This window comes from Cynara cardunculus (genome assembly GCF_001531365.2).
Source record: "Cynara cardunculus var. scolymus isolate 2C chromosome LG 1, CcrdV1, whole genome shotgun sequence".
Lineage (NCBI taxonomy): Eukaryota > Viridiplantae > Streptophyta > Magnoliopsida > Asterales > Asteraceae > Cynara > Cynara cardunculus.
Window position 1 is genome coordinate 10,156,976 of NC_037528.1, and position 16,027 is coordinate 10,173,002.

At 34.9% G+C, this 16,027-nt stretch overlaps 1 protein-coding gene across 2 annotated transcripts; it reads left to right on the forward strand.

Moving 5' to 3' along the window:
• Window positions 1-207: 207 nt before the first annotated feature.
• On the forward strand, window positions 208-9,820 carry LOC112501894 (vacuolar fusion protein MON1 homolog). 2 transcript variants are annotated; one of them, XM_025106001.1, is made up of 14 exons: window positions 208-788; window positions 2,518-2,597; window positions 2,722-2,793; window positions 2,923-2,962; window positions 3,400-3,501; window positions 3,619-3,740; window positions 5,034-5,166; window positions 5,305-5,396; window positions 7,219-7,300; window positions 7,403-7,467; window positions 7,657-7,956; window positions 8,055-8,146; window positions 9,054-9,118; window positions 9,581-9,820. In XM_025106001.1, the coding sequence occupies exons 1-14, from the start codon at window positions 279-281 to the stop codon at window positions 9,674-9,676; spliced, it is 1,851 nt and encodes a 616-aa protein (XP_024961769.1). In that variant the 5' UTR covers window positions 208-278; the 3' UTR covers window positions 9,677-9,820. The 2 variants fall into 2 exon arrangements, with proteins under 2 accessions (XP_024961769.1, XP_024962383.1); XM_025106615.1 differs by having other exon boundaries at window positions 9,077-9,118; window positions 9,581-9,618.
• Window positions 9,821-16,027: the final 6,207 nt, after the last annotated feature.

Below are 16,027 nucleotides of genomic sequence, written 5' to 3' on the forward strand. Positions count from 1 at the left end.
TGGTCTAATGAGATACACATAATCAATATCCTTATAAAACGCATTAATTGGTCGGTTTTAGCAGCCTCCCGCATCCAAACCCCGGGTGGGTATTGTTACCGACCCGTATTTCTTCGGTTCCTCTGGTCGGCCGAAGTTTCCGACAGACGAAGATCGTGAGTGGTAAACGTCGTTGTTATTGCTTCCCTCTCTCTCTCTCAACTCAAAACCCTAATTTCTCCAATTTTTGAACCCTTACACTCATACTCGAAATTGTTTTTTCATAGATTACGCCTTCAATGACGTCAGATTCGAGCTCTTCATCATCATCCTCCTCCGAAGAAGAATCCGCCGGGCAAAGACCTGATATCGACCATAACACCGATTCAATCGGTAACACTCTCGACGCCATCGAAAACCAGTTGTCATCGATGGCATTGAATACTGCAGTTAATGAAGAAATGCCATCGGTTGCTGATGATCATCACCAACCTGCCACGGAGGTCAGAAATGGATCTTTGAAGGAAATTGAAAGCGAGAGGCTGATAAACTCGACTGAGGAGAGTAAGTTGTCGAGGGCGGCGGGAATGTGGAGGAATAACTCGGAGGTGGAGATTGACGGGGCAATGTCAAGTCCATGTATCAGTGGGTATGCCGCTGAGAGGGGTAGTGGTGGTGGTGCTACTCGTGCGTCTGGAGCTGATGATATTCAGGAACTTCGGAATAATAGTTCTTCCGTGGGTGAGGATGGAGATTCGTTGGGTTCTGCTAAATCACAGTGGGTTCCCGGTAAACGGCACGTTGATGAGGTGAGTTTTTGAATTTTGAGGCATCCTGATGTTTTCTTTAATTTGTGAGTGTCGTTAGTTTTCAAGAAAAGGCTTAACAGAATCATCCACACTGATAAAATTTTAACGGAAATGAGTAGTTATTGTTCTACCATTATTCGTTGATGAGATCGTAATCTTTCAGCTCCATTACCAATCGGTTTTCCATGAAGTTTGATTCGTCGCTGAAGCTTTACTGCCTTTGTCAAGCAGATACCATTGTAGATCGATTTGTTTCTGTTATAGAACAAGGGTGCTTCTGGCACCATTTGTTGTAACCGGAGGGAAGTTGTAACCAACTTAAACAGAAGATGCTAATGTTAACCGAAGTCAAACAAGCATAAGTTGGTGTCCGAAGAATCTCTAACTTGAACACACAAAGATGTTCTTAGTGTACAAAACAATGTTCTAAGAACATATAAACATGGGCGATTCATGAAGACAATAAACATCCAACAAAAAGTAAAGAGATAAGAGTTAGAAATACGACACCGAGATTTACATGGAAACCCAAATCGCGAAAAAAAAACATGGATGGAGGAAACCACCATGAGAAACCCACTAGTAGAAGATGAATATTACAATTCTCTTGAAGGAGATAAAATATGGTGTGTATGGATCTACTAATGGAGATGAGGGGATAAAAAGGATGCTGGTACATGTTCATCTCTGGGAATTTATCCTAGGAGATTCTTTCTATTTTGGAGAAGAAACAAATAAGGAAGAAATGGAGTTAAGAGTGAACAAGGCAACAAGCCAAATAGGTGAAAGATGGGTTGGCAAAGGATAATTTTTCAAGCAAAGTTATCTAATGAATTTCGTGGTCCAAGAGGTAAGATTGGCCAAGAGACGCGATCTCTTAAATTAGGAAAAAAGAAATCTGCTGAAACATGCTCCGGTAGAAGCTGTTAGAGATGTACAAAAAGTCATTCGATCCAATTTAAACCGACCGATCATAATCGGATATCCAATTGTTATTGGATCTGATCGGATCCAAAATTTCAACATCCAAATCGGATCGGCCGTTCTTGGATCGCAGTCCAACATCCAATAAAACCAAACCTATCCAATTTTAATAACAATCCAATTATCATCCAACTAATATCCAATAATAAATATATATGATTATTAACATTTTACGATATTGGTTTTTAGTTGATATTTATATACATTGTTTTTTAATAACTTAAGAAAATATATGAATAATTGGTCAAAATGGTGGATTAATTGGTTAAGTATTAGATAAGAAGATTGAAGGAATCCAATCTGATCCAATGGATAACCAATAGTAACATCCAATGGATGGAATCGATCTAATCCAATCATCCATTGGATTTGAATCGGATTGGATGCCCAATGTTAATCAGATTGGATCGGATCAAAATCCAACATCCAATGGATGATTGGATAGCGGTTGAGAATACTGTTTTTTCATGTTGTATAATCTATGGAGCTTTTATATCTGTTTAGCAGTACGTAGAAGTTTTTGAACTGTCTAAATATATAGATGTTAAACAAAGTATAATTTATTATGCTTAAGCGGGGGATGACAGAGATTTTTCTACTTTAGTTTCCACTTCGGTTTTATGTGTTAGAGGTTCCAGAACTCCACAGTTTATCATATCTTAATCCTTTTTAAATAGATATTGCTTGATGCCTATAGTATATTGCTGCCTGTAATAAATTTCAATTAATAATGAATAAAGTGCAGGATGATGCTTCTGTGTCATGGAGAGAAAGGAAGAAACACTTTTTTGTTTTGAGTCATTCTGGAAAACCAATATATTCAAGGTAGGCATGTGTTTATAAGTTTCATATTGATGATGTATATTTCACTGTTCCATTTGGAATATGTGAATATTCTTAGGAAAATGTAGGACTCATTTTTCCCGACCTTCTTTGGATTGACTTCCAGATATGGGGATGAACACAAGCTAGCAGGATTTTCAGCAACTCTACAAGCCATTATTTCTTTTGTGAAAAACGGGTAATATATTAGCATCTATTATTTTGTTATATAACTGAATTTACTCTTTCTGCTTGTTGCTGTGTTTGCTAATCTTTTCAAAGATGAAATAAGAGTTTCCAATAGTTTGCTTCATTGATCTCTTTTCAGGGGAGACCAGGTTAAATTGGTTAGGGCGGGAAAACACCAGGTCAGAAATGCTCTAACTGCATGTACTTCCAACAATATATTCACATATTACTCTTTCATCTCATATAAAACGCCTGCTTTGTTTTTTTAGAATCTAACTATAGATTGCATTAAATTCTAAATACGATATGAGTTTGAAGAATCTTTAATACAAAATTGATAACTACATTAAACCATGCAAGAAACATTGCCTCCAGCATAATAATGAATTAATTTAGTGATAAGCACATATTAAGTTTAAAGTTTGGAAGTTTTTGGTCTGTATGTTCAGCTGTGCAAGAGACATGCTACCTTCTATTGCAACATCTACTAGAAATGAATGTTGCTTCATATGAACCATATGGATGAACAAATAGGGATCCATGTTTTGTTGACTGTAACAAAATTGGTTCCACCACAAATACTGCAACACTTGACCACAATTTTTGTGCTCTACAGGTGGTTTTTCTTGTGAAAGAACCAATTTATTTAGTTTGTATAAGCTGTACAGAAGAGCCTTATGAGTCACTATGGGGGCAACTGGAACTTCTTTATGGTCAGGTAGCAATGCATGTTACTTCCTATCAATTTGTGTGATGGGTATCTCATCACATTCTTATTGTCGTTACAGTTACTGGAATTTTCATGGCGTACTTATTGTGTATTACATGGATGCAGATGGTACTTATACTTACAAAGTCTGTAAATAGATGTTTTGAGAAGAACTCTAAATTTGACATGACACCTTTGCTTGGAGGAACAGATGTTGTTTTCTCTTCTCTCTTCCACTCTTTCAGTTGGTTGGTTTTACCTTCTCTCTTTGAACTGCTTGCTATTAGTTTTACTAGTTTAGGGGCCTGTGGTGGGACACAGGTTGTTATGATGGGCCACAACAATACTTAAAAGTCAAGTTTTAAAGGTCCTCCCATGTTCATTCAGAATGCAAGTAATATCATCATCATTTGTATTATGTAGAAACCTACAAAAGACGCATATCATATGTTTAGATGATCAAGACGTTATCACCTGAACCTATATTGGCTATTTACATTGAGGCATGGAAGAACTTTGGGAAATCATACAAATATATATCATTCGTCTTATGTAAACATGTAGATATATAGCTAAAATGTTCCCACTGCAAGTGAGCCGAAGCAATTGGGGAATATTCAAATCCCTGAACCTAATATGGTTTTATCCAAATCAGTGTGGAGTCACTCCATATATAGCGTTATTTGGAGGGAGAAATTCTCCCCATCCAAGTCGGTTTGGAAGTTTCCTTATGTGCCCTAATTGTCTCACATGAAGATAAGATTCTTTAAGCTGATCATTTTGCCCTTATTTTGTTATTCTCTGAATATGTACTTCTGTTTAGCCATTTTTTAAGACCAATTCAGCAAATATAAGTACTTAATAAGCAGTTACAAAATTATAAATACTGAATGTGTAAATATATAAAAATAAAAAGTTCATGCTTAAGTTTAGTTCACCTGGTCCCTAAAGTTGTGTTTCAATCTGCAAAATTTATTTTTTCTTTCTATTTGAAGTATGTGTATGACATCTTATGTTGCAATTGTAAGAAATGCATTAACCAAGACATATAAATTAATTAGCATATATGAACATAACTCTTTTCAACCATAGGGGTTTGTTACCCCCTCAAACCGTTTCTAATTAATTTTCTAGGTCTCCTATGCAAGAATCTAAAGTCTATATGAGAATAGAGGACAGAATGGGTTTTTTAATTGTCTAATTTTCGGCAGGTAATAATTGTTATTTGTGAGTGTTTTTATTTGGTCCCACTATGATTACCTTGCAACCATCTTAACCATACTTCCCAGGAACTTGCTTTGGGATCATTGGCATTTGGCATAACGTTTTCTTAAAATGTCATATAGCTGCAGCAGGGTCAACTTCGATATTCATTAGTTCATTCATGCTAAAGTTAGGATCAAGTCTTGGGCTTTTACATTAATCGGCTATTATTTGATAAATGTGAGTGGTTAGTTTTTGAAATAAATTAATGCTTGAACAACATATTGGTGATATCAAATCCAGGATGCTAAGAATCCTGTGCCAAATATTTGATTCAGGAACCCTGCCACTTTTCTTCATGCATACACTTGTCTTCCCCTTCCTTATGCAACGAGGCAAGCTGCTGGTGCAATATTACAGGATGTTGCTGATTCAGGTGTCCTCTTTACAATGTTGATGTGTAAATACAAGGTTTTTTTCTGCCATTACTTTTTACCTCAAGTCCTCAACTTCCCCCCTCCTTCCACCTTGTTAGTCTTGTTGAAACAGAAATGGTTCTTTTTCATCTCGTTTTATTGATAGAATTTTTAAATTGATGCTAAACCACAGGTTGTCAGTCTGGTAGGCACACAGAAAGCATCACTTCATCCTGATGATATGTTGCTGCTTGCTAACTTTATCATGTCATCTGAATCTTTTAGGCAAGTGCATTATTTCATCTTTTGAAATTTGAATTGTAGAAACTTTTTTCCAGTTGGTTGTTCTGAGTTGTGTGTTTTCTATATGTACCATTGCATGCTTCCCTGTATGAAAAATAGATATTTGTGTTTGTGTTCAACAACTTACTTCCATGGGTTTTTTTCTAGATTCCCCCAGTCCTGTTCATGGGACATCTGCTAACCATCTCTTAAGAATTGTTAGACCGATAGGGGCCGTTTACCCATCTGTTACCCGATAAGCATTACCGGTAAGATTCAACAATAGAATGAAGAAAGGACGTTTGGCAGTRAAGTGCTGAAATCTTAAGCTATGGACTCACCTGATAGACAAATATGAAAAAAGAATGGGATTTCCTCTCGTGCGGGATATAGGACGGCCCCTTATTCCCTAGTCGGCTTTTTTCTTCCTTTTCCCATGCTTTGTGGCKGCTAAACATGCCGCCTGTTCCTTTATTCGCAAATTCCAAAATGAAATAAAGTAAAGTGAAGCAAAACTCAGAGGAAGCACTCTCCCTCTCTTTGCAAACGATGTTATAATATAATGGCCATAAACGGAATCTTAAGAAGCTTAAAATCTTTCTGGAAACAAGTAAGAAGCTTATTGTAATGGCCAAAAGGTATTTCGATAAGAGCCAATGCTTCCTCTCGAACAGAGCTCCCCGCATAAATTCCAGATCATTGTCTTCCTCTAGACTTAACTTACCGGATAAGATTTTAATCTATTAAAACAACATTGTATGCAACAATTTTATCCGGTAAGCGCTTACCGGGTAAGAGTGAGGTAAGAATCGTCACTCTCACTTACCGGGTAAGACTCTTGGTTCTTGTTATGGCTTCAGATTTTCAGTCCTTGTCATGTTCATCCGATAAGGTAAAGTGGCGTTTAGTAAACAGCCCCTTAATTTCACTTAACCACCTACCTAACCTCTTAAAAAGTATCCGACTGAATATGGTTCACAGAGTTTTCAACATTTGTTTGAGTCTTGAAATTCTAGCTTATTATGTTTTTTATTTTTCATTCTGAAGTATGCAAAGGGAAGGGGAAGTGTGAGAGGGTGGTATAACCCAAAAATGTGTAGCGCAATCGAACAGAAGGTGACTGGTCGAAGGAGTAATCACTTGCCTGTTTGTACATATATACTCGTGTACCTTACATATGTGTTAGTCCTATATTGCTTTCACGGCTTTCATCTGGAACCAAACCAAGAGTCAAGAACCAACCAAGGAAACAGGAGTGGGTCGTCCCTTGGAACAGCAGCACAAATTTTAAACTAGAATGACTTGAACCTCGGGTAAATAATGTTGTACTATTATATATTGTAATATGTAAACTTGCTGATAGTGCTACTTTCTTCTTTCTTATATGGAAATTGACTTCCTTTGTCTTGTTAAACCCCCTTGCCACAAATCAAATTGATAAAAAGAAGTTTGTTATTAGATCTGTTAGCTATAATTTCTTTCTTCTTGGGGTGTACTCTTTGCTTCATATCAAATTATATAAGTACCTTTCAGATGAATATGTTAGTAGCTGTTGCTGTTTTGTTATTCTTTGTAACCCATACACAAGGAATAAGGAATCTGTCAGAAAGTTTCATTGGTGAATTCTTACTACTCGTTCTAATGAAACAATAATTAGCATGTTATATTATTTATTTTTATATACTGTAAAACAAATAATAGAAAGTATAGTGTGAAATATATAGGGATGGATCGTTAAGATCACTAAATGATTAATTTCATATAGTAGCTGGATTTTTTAGCAAAAGATAGTAATCTGATACTGCCATGTTACTGTTTGATGCAGGACATCCGAATCATTCTCGCCTATTTGTTTGCCGAGATACAACCCTATGGCATTTCTACATGCTTATGTTCATTATTTTGATGCAAGTGAATTTCTAGTAGTGTAGAATTTTTTTGTAATGCTACATTGCTCACATATAAATTATATTGAAGATGAAATTAGTGCTGCATTATGTATGTGGCAGGTTGATACGTACTTGGTGTTGCTGACATCAAGTTCAGATGCCTTTTTTCATCTAAAAGATTGCCGGTAAATATTATTTGGTTTGTACCATGTTGCCTTTTTAAATATGTGCTCTTTTCCCACTCCCTATGAAGGAAGTTAGGTGACAGGACTTACGTAGGAAGATGGCTTAATGTCGTGTCCTATACTAATTTCATAGTTGTTGAATATAGTCCTTTCAAACTCTCTCTTTTAAGATATTTCAACTTTTTATAGGATACGTATTGAAATGGTCCTTTTGAAGTCTCACGTTCTAAGTGAAATTCAAAGATCCTTGTTGGAAGGTGGCATGCGTGTTGAGGATTTACCTGTTTACCCATCAACTCGTTCTGTGTCATTATTCCATTTGAATGAGCCCAGGCTGGTTACAGGACCTCAAGAGAGATTACACGAAGCATTTGTAGGTATTGGTGGTCCTGCGGGACTCTGGCACTTTATATATCGCAATATGTATCTAGATCAGTATGTATCTTCCGAGTTTTCATCTCCAATCACTGGTCACCAACGGCAGAAAAGGTAATTAGGTTACATCAACATGCATACTACATTTGTAGTTCTAGTCCAAAGTTTCTTTGGACATCTGCTACAAGTAACGATTGTTTTTTATGGTACAGATTATATAGAGCATATCAGAAGCTTTATGCTTCCATGCATGATAAAGGAACTGGGCCCCATAAAACTCAGTTCAAGAGGAATGAAAATTTTGGTAAAGTTTATTATTCCTCAGCTATCAACAGTGGTTGGTCTTAGCTATGTATCTTTCAAGTTTTAAGATATATATAATTGCTTCATTGACATTAAACATACCACTTCACTTGGTAATTGTTTTTTTTTTATATAATTACTATTAGACCTCTAATATTCCAACTTAAAACCAATCGGTGATTAGTGGATTAACCGATGATGATGTGTCAATCACTTGAGTTGTATTTACTAATGTGGGGATCACTAGTCTTGAACATGCCCCTTTCTGTTGTGTTGAAGGCTTGCACTTGGAGAAATCATTTGGGTGGTTCCCAGCTAAGCTTGCCAAGTGGTTAGAGCTTGGTCAAGATAATCTGGACCTTGAGTTTGAATTCACCCTCATATATAGTTAGTTAATTATCAAGGGAGCGTCAATGAGTGGGCAACTAAATTTTCACCTTATCTGTGGTCTCCCAGGCCTTCTAAATGAATAGTTTGAGCGACACCTTGGGCATGCAATGGAAAAGTAGACTTTCTCTCATACCATATTAGCCTGTTGTATTTTTCCGGGTTCCAATCCAAACCTATTGACAGTGAGTGAAATACCAAGGGTTATGTATGTGTGTGTATATATATTATCTTCATGCAAGTTGTATTTTCTCTATATTGGGTTGTGGACCATTCTCAACAACTTCCAAACGGAAAAATAGTAAGGTTTTGTGAGCAAAACCAATAAAAAATGTACTTTAAAATTCGAGTGCTTGCATTATTTTCACTGTGGCATGGTGAAATCTGAACTTTGAACCCTTATGATAACACATGCTCTCTTTCTATTAGAATTCATGGTCAAACAGTCACACTCTTAAATTTTTTTTTAATCAATATTATTATGGTTCTTATCTAGATAGCTTTCTTTGGTATTATTACAGTCTTACTATGCTGGGTCACACAGGATTTTGAACTTTATGCAGCATTTGATCCGCTTGCAGACAAGGTGAGATTAAGTATTAACTTCATTGCATCAAAAGAAATATAAGCATCAAAAGAAATATAAGCATCAAAAGAAATAGGAGGGTATGTATAGAGAAGAATACACATATATTGATGTTAGTATGTTATCCAATTATAATCTTCTGCACACGGTGCACCTTCATTGCCATCTCTTAACTTACCCTTGACTTCACTTGGGATTTTGTGGCCACGAAACTGCTTGAGAATGTCATCCAACTTATTCTAGTGGTATGACTAACATTCATTGTTCCTCATTCTTACATTACTAGATTTGCTCTTTACATTAGTCCATAGACTCAACTCCACCTACTCATGTTCTAGTTTCCATCAATGTATGCACCATGTATGATCAAAGTGAAAGCAAAAAAAAAAAACAGATTATTTGTTTTTTTGTTGGGACTTGAGAAAGTTTATGATAATTGGTGTTCAATCTCGTAACTTGTAGGGTCTGGCCATAAGGATATGCAACCGCGTGTGCCAGTGGGTGAAAGACGTGGAGAACGAAATCTTTTTGGTGGGAGGAAGCCCTTCCGTCTGGTGATTATCTTTCCCATCTCTGTCATGTATGCCATCATCTACTTGAACCAAATATTATCACTCTTTTTTGTAGTTGTAGTTGTATAGATTCTGTAGACTTGGTGTAGAACCACCTTCCGTATAATATTTTGAATGGTAATGATATCTAATTCTCGTCGTAGTATAAAATACGGTTCAGTTTGTTTTTCTCCGATAGCTTCATTATGTTAACAAATTTGTTAACCAAGAAAAATTGGATCCATAGAAAGAGGATTCAGACTGGTATGGTATACAATTCTTCCTGAAAGCATATGATTCCCTTTGTAGTGTTGGAAGGATGGGTTGTTTTTTATATGCTAAAATGAAAACATGCACATTTCATACATCCCCATAAAACATCATGTTGGTTGTTGAGGTAACAAAAATGCAAAAGACCATGTTCATTTGGTCAATCTGATTCACCTCATTTGTTACAAAACTCCAAAGAGTAGTTGCTGAGTAAACATCATTGCCAAATGTACAAGTTTTACATCATGAAATACAACTCACTGTTTCACATTTGGTTACTTCATATGCAGATTTTAATGCAACAAATATACATGATATGAATGGTCTACATCTCTTTCTATCATACTGAATAAAAAGTACTGCTGGTAAATTGACTTGTCCTTAGTACACAAATTATACCTTAACGTACAACACACACATGCATTGGGTCCCTTGTTGTCATTGAATTTGACCTGATTCAAGACTTGTTTCATGCTTCCAATGAAACAAAACCATCAACGACTTGTACTATGATTCACCCTTCACATTCCTCAAAGTAGAAATTGTTAGTTTCCGGTCATTAACTCATGTCCCCCTACCACTATTCTCTCCCACCAAACTTCCACTAAAATATTCAAGAAAAAAAACTAACAGAATAAAACCCTGGTTGTTATATACATGGTTCAGGTTCGGGGGAAACCATAAAAGAAAATGAAACATTGATAACTGTTTATCTGGATGGTATGCACATATGCATAAAAGTAATTTGTTCGGTATGTACATGTGTATAACATGCATAAAAACCAATAAACAACTTCAATTACTTATATGCATATGTACACACTGTACAGATGAATGGTTACCACGATATTCTTCAATTTTTCATTTTTTGGTACAAGTTTTGGGTAACAATCACTTGGTATGTTTTGTGAGTTTAGACCATAGTGATGCTAGTTTGGAGAAAAATAAAGGGTGTTCGGTTTCGAAAAGGTGGATCATCTTTTGGGGATATAACCGACACGGTCATGTAATACAAATTTGTACCTGGTGTAAGAGAAGTTGTATCGAATTTGGTTGGAAAAAGAAGGGTATCCTTGTGAAAAAAGATTGGAGTCAATCAAGCTGGTTGCTTGAATTGAACAACACCTCCCCAACAACCCAAAACATGTTAGTGGCATCTTTTTAACTATTTGTGGGTAAAAGCTTTATGGTGAAAAAGAAGAGAACAAAGAGACAAAGGCATGCAGCAAAATGGTGGAATGACAAACTTTTACATCATGTCCAATTGTACCACACCTACACATCACATTTCAAGTGTGATATGCAAGCAAAGCAAAGCAAAGGTTGAGTAAGAATAACACACACTTAGTGTGTTTGTGTGTGAGAGAGAAACAAACATTAGCCCTCTTATGATTATTATGTTTTCAACCCGTTTATCAATCTTAAACAGATCGTTTAAGTAAATAAAAAAGCCATAATGATTAGAGGGTCGTGTAAATTTTATTCAGGATTCATGTTCGTAGTATACAACATCGTTAATAAATATATGAATCAGTAACTAATTTACAATACCAATCAGTTAAATCACTAAGGGGTTGTTTGACAATTGCTGAATGGTTTGTTGCACAATGATTAAGTAGTCAGAATGATTAAGAGACTCTCATGATATAATGCAAAATGAAATATAATTGTTTGGTAATTATGTACAATGAAATTAGAGCTACTAATGGTTAAGGGAGATCCATGATACAAAATCATTCAGAGGGTTTTGAAACCAATTAGAGGCAAACTTTTTCTTGCCAAACAAGATTCACCTCTTAACGGTTCAAAAGTTATCTCTTAATAGAATTATTAAGAGATAAACAAATAACCCCTAATAAATACCGATAGTGCTTAACTAACTAATTTGCTAAAGTCATGGTGCATTTACTTTTATTATTTTGTAATTAAATATTTATTACTTGTTATGCCCAGAAAATTAATCATTAACCTCACGCGTTTTTTAATTAAAAAAAGGGTTTACTTTGAATTAACCTACAATGACTTTATTTTTTTTATTTTTATTTTAATAAATAGGTACTTTATTATTCAATTTACCTAAAAAGTACACTGTTAACTTAATGTGTAGTTTATAAAATATTTAACTATTAATTAAATAATTAATTTGTTTTAATAAAAATAAAACAAATGGCAAGAATCAAAGTTACTCCCTTTTTTTCTATTCTAGATTATCCAAAATGAGTGCGTTATATTTTGCTTTACATGTTTTCTTTTATCTCGTCTTTATTAATTTGTTTACATTTAATTAATAGTCGTGCAACTTTTATTAAATTATATATCAAATTAAATGTCTTATTTTTGGGAACGGAAAAAATAGTAGTCTCAATTTGATTCTAATGGGCAAAAAGGTACAATATATCTAATAACTTGCCCAAAAAAACATGTGGTTAATGTCAATCCAAAACGAATAGTATATGTACTGTTATAAATGAACACCTTTGAGAACAAATATAGCAGCAAGGATTAAAACATGACAAACATCATATGTGAAACAGCTTAATCCATAACTAAAATTCAGTGTTCAAAAACTCATTGAGATACTGTGCTGATGTTTCCCTTGAATATTGACACGTAGTGGCTTCCACGATGAATTTCTCTCGTTGTTAATGTTGGAGCATTGATGTTTGACAATGGTTTTTTTGTTGGTCATGCTTCCTATCCGACAGGTGACAAATAACGTATCATGTGTAGTGCTCTAACTTAGTGTATGTTGTTGTCTCCTACATTTTTATAAGGCACAGTACAATCCTTAAAAATCTGTATTCATCTTTCCATGAAGAACTCGTCTCGTTTTTATCATTCCCGTATTTTTAAAGATGTTCACATCGTAAACCGGCATCATTTCGTTTTCCATATTCTTTTAATTGTCGTTTTACGGAAATCAATAATTTATTGAATTTGTCTATTATTTTGCAAAAATAAAATAAAACACAACATAGTGCAAATGACACCAATACCCTTAAGAAAATAAAATGAAATTAAACTATTTTAAACAAAAAATACGAAGAAATTAGCCTCCAACTTGTGACTCAGTTAGTAAAGAGGTGAAACGACTTTGTCTAAATACAAAACAAGTTATGGGTTCGATCTCAAACGGTCATCGAGTGAGGCAGCAAGTTTCATATGAAACCAGTTGTGTTTGTCATTAATCGACTTTTTGCTTAAAAAAATATAAAGAAATTAAAAAAAAAAAAAAAAAGTGGTTTTGGTTTTGACGTGGACATGATACTCAATAATTTGTTATTAAGAGAGGTGGGTGGGGCCGGGTCTCCACTTAACGACACCAACCCATCAAAGCAAAATGCTCATGTCACCATTTTAATTTTCTACACACATACGCAATAGGTGGGCCCTGTTTGGCCCAGTTGATAGGCCCCATGTATGACGTGGGGACCTAGTTGGACCAAGATTTAAGGTGGGCCCCATCTACTGAAGACAACGCCAGTGCCAATTTATTCCCTTTACTATGACAGAAAAAGCAATGCCCCTACCTCTCTACATCTGCCTCTACCTCTACCCCTGCTCTCACCGTGGAGGTGAGATAGTAACACTATAAATTTTTTAATATTTTTTAATATAAAAATGTATTAAAAAACAATTTAAATATTAAGACTGGTTTCAGTAAAGATGAAAGTTATGATGAAATCAATCCCGATGGAAAATCAACACTATGCGGTGCATCTTATCAATTCTTACGATAAACGCAATTCATGAGTGAGAGTGAGATTAAAAGTAATCAATGGTTTAGATCATTTCTTACGCTTCCCACTTTCACTTCTACTCGCATACCACCCTTTGTCTTGGGTATTAAAGGTATAGTAGAAATGTCGTTTTTCCCGGTTTTTAAAATATGTATTAAAAACTAAGCATTATTAATAAATAAATGAAGAAAACAAAAAATGGAGACAAAGTGGAAGTATGTTGATTGATCCCCATCACAACTTTAAAGTTGAGAAAGAGAGTTAAATTTGAAAAAACAAAAATGTAATCCATTTTGACTTTTTTATTCATCATCATGCACCCATTGATTGCACTTATTCTGTATATCCTTTTTTTTCTTACTTGTCTTTTTATACCTTTTTCCACTCTATTTATTAATTATATTTTTAAAATTATTTTTTATTGTGAGAGAAAATAGAAGAGAATGAGAGAAGAAATCTTTCGAAATCGACATGTTACATGTTCTGATGGTGTGGGATGAAGAAGATGTCGACTTAATTGAATTTGGTGTATTTAGATCTATAGATTAACTGTTGGATTTTATCTGGAAATTGGTGGTTGGTGAAAGGAATCACAATCACTTTCTCATTTAGACCGTTTAAATGAGTGGTATCAAGTCATGCTACATGCAAAAACAAAGTTTAAGAAGTTAAGTCAGTTTTTGCACGTCTTAACTAATATCATGGGACCCCGGATTTAGTAGATGGACAAAACTCGATTAACAATAAGAGAACTCAAACTGGTAACTAATAATGGATGATCAATTGACCTACTTAACAAATATTATGATTTATGGAGACTATTGATGTTAAGTTTGAACAACTGTGACTTATCTCTCGATACAATTACCGTTGGTTTTGGAGTTCTAAAATAAGGCTAGAAAAGCTAGGATATATATACATACATACAATTTATTGCTTTCGCTTATACAATTTATTGCTTTCAAAGCGAGTAAACTCTTTATTCTTAAAGTAGTTTCGCCTCCACTATAGGTGTTTTGGGATTTGGTGAATTGCTTCGAAAGATACAATGAAGCAATGTTTGTAGATTGGTTATCAACACTGCATTTGTATGATTTCACGGTTTTGTGACATTTGATAGTATTCACGATGATTTGAAATGTCGCAATTGTTCCATGCAACCCCTAACGTGAACCATCGTGACTATTGGCGAACAAGGTGTCATCATACGTCGCGTTTGTTTGACAATAAACCTACCAACTGTCGCAACCGTCCAAGACTGTCACTAATGAACCTGTTGAAAATAAAATTCACAGCTCAAATCGACTCGCAATGATGTGTGTGTTCGCCACATTGTGCTCACGGTCGCACACTTGTGATATAATTAAATTAATATAAGAAAAATGGTTCCATTTATATACCCACTTTTGTTTCACTCTTTTACCGATACGAGACAAGGTGAAACCTCACGAAAGCTAACATTTCTTTTCTTCCTACGACTCAAACCCAAAGCGTTCGAGTTTATTTACTATTTTTGAATTTTTTTTTTCCCAATAATTATGTCTTTTATCATAAATATGACTAGTTATGCTTTTAACAAGATTAACAGATGAAATAAAACAATGGTGGTTAGAATAAAACAGGTACTTATTCAACCACCATAAACAATGACCTTAGACGATTAGAGTGCACGCGAACAACATTTAAGATTTACACTTGCACATACTACACATGCTTCTTTTTATGTTTGGTTTAAAATATGATAAATGCGGTCTATTTTGACACATTTAAATAGTTGACGCTTTCTATCTGTTATACCTTGTATATTATTGATCTTATGGGTTAGCTTAACTAATAACAAGACTTGGGTCTTTGCGGATTTTTCTTAGAGGTCACCGGTTTGAGTCCTGCAATGCCACTAAGGATTTTTCAGGTTTTTCCTTCAAGACTCTTGAGATTGGTCAAGGTTGCACATAAGTTGGTCCAGTCACTCACGGTTAACAAAAAGAAACTTATAGATTATCCGTTCAAATCCTTAATCAACTTAAAAAATAAAGTAAATATGAATCCATCATTTACCGGAAAAACGTTTATCCACGTACCTTGTCGGATGAGATGGCTAAGACCGATAATTTTGCACTGTAAGAGGCATAATAAAAACTGTAAATCTTACTCATTAAATGAAGAATAAGATTTTTTCATGGTTAACGATTATCAAAATAAAAGTTATTTATCAACAATTCATTTTGATGATTAATAACGTTACTCATAAAGATAGTAACTCCTACGATGTAAACCAAACGAAGCAGAAATAAAGAAATGGATGATTAATCCAAAGTCAAATGTATTCCGGCATTCCGGTGACCAAT

Excerpts from the sequence above, each read along its gene's own strand:
- LOC112501894 (XM_025106001.1), top strand. The coding sequence starts at position 279 with ATGACGTCAGATTCGAGCTCTTCATCATCATCCTCCTCCGAAGAAGAA. Across the intron at positions 2,598-2,721 it reads GGAAAACCAATATATTCAAG|ATATGGGGATGAACACAAGC; the intron begins GTAGGCATGTGT and ends ATTGACTTCCAG. Across the intron at positions 7,957-8,054 it reads GGTCACCAACGGCAGAAAAG|ATTATATAGAGCATATCAGA; the intron begins GTAATTAGGTTA and ends TTTATGGTACAG.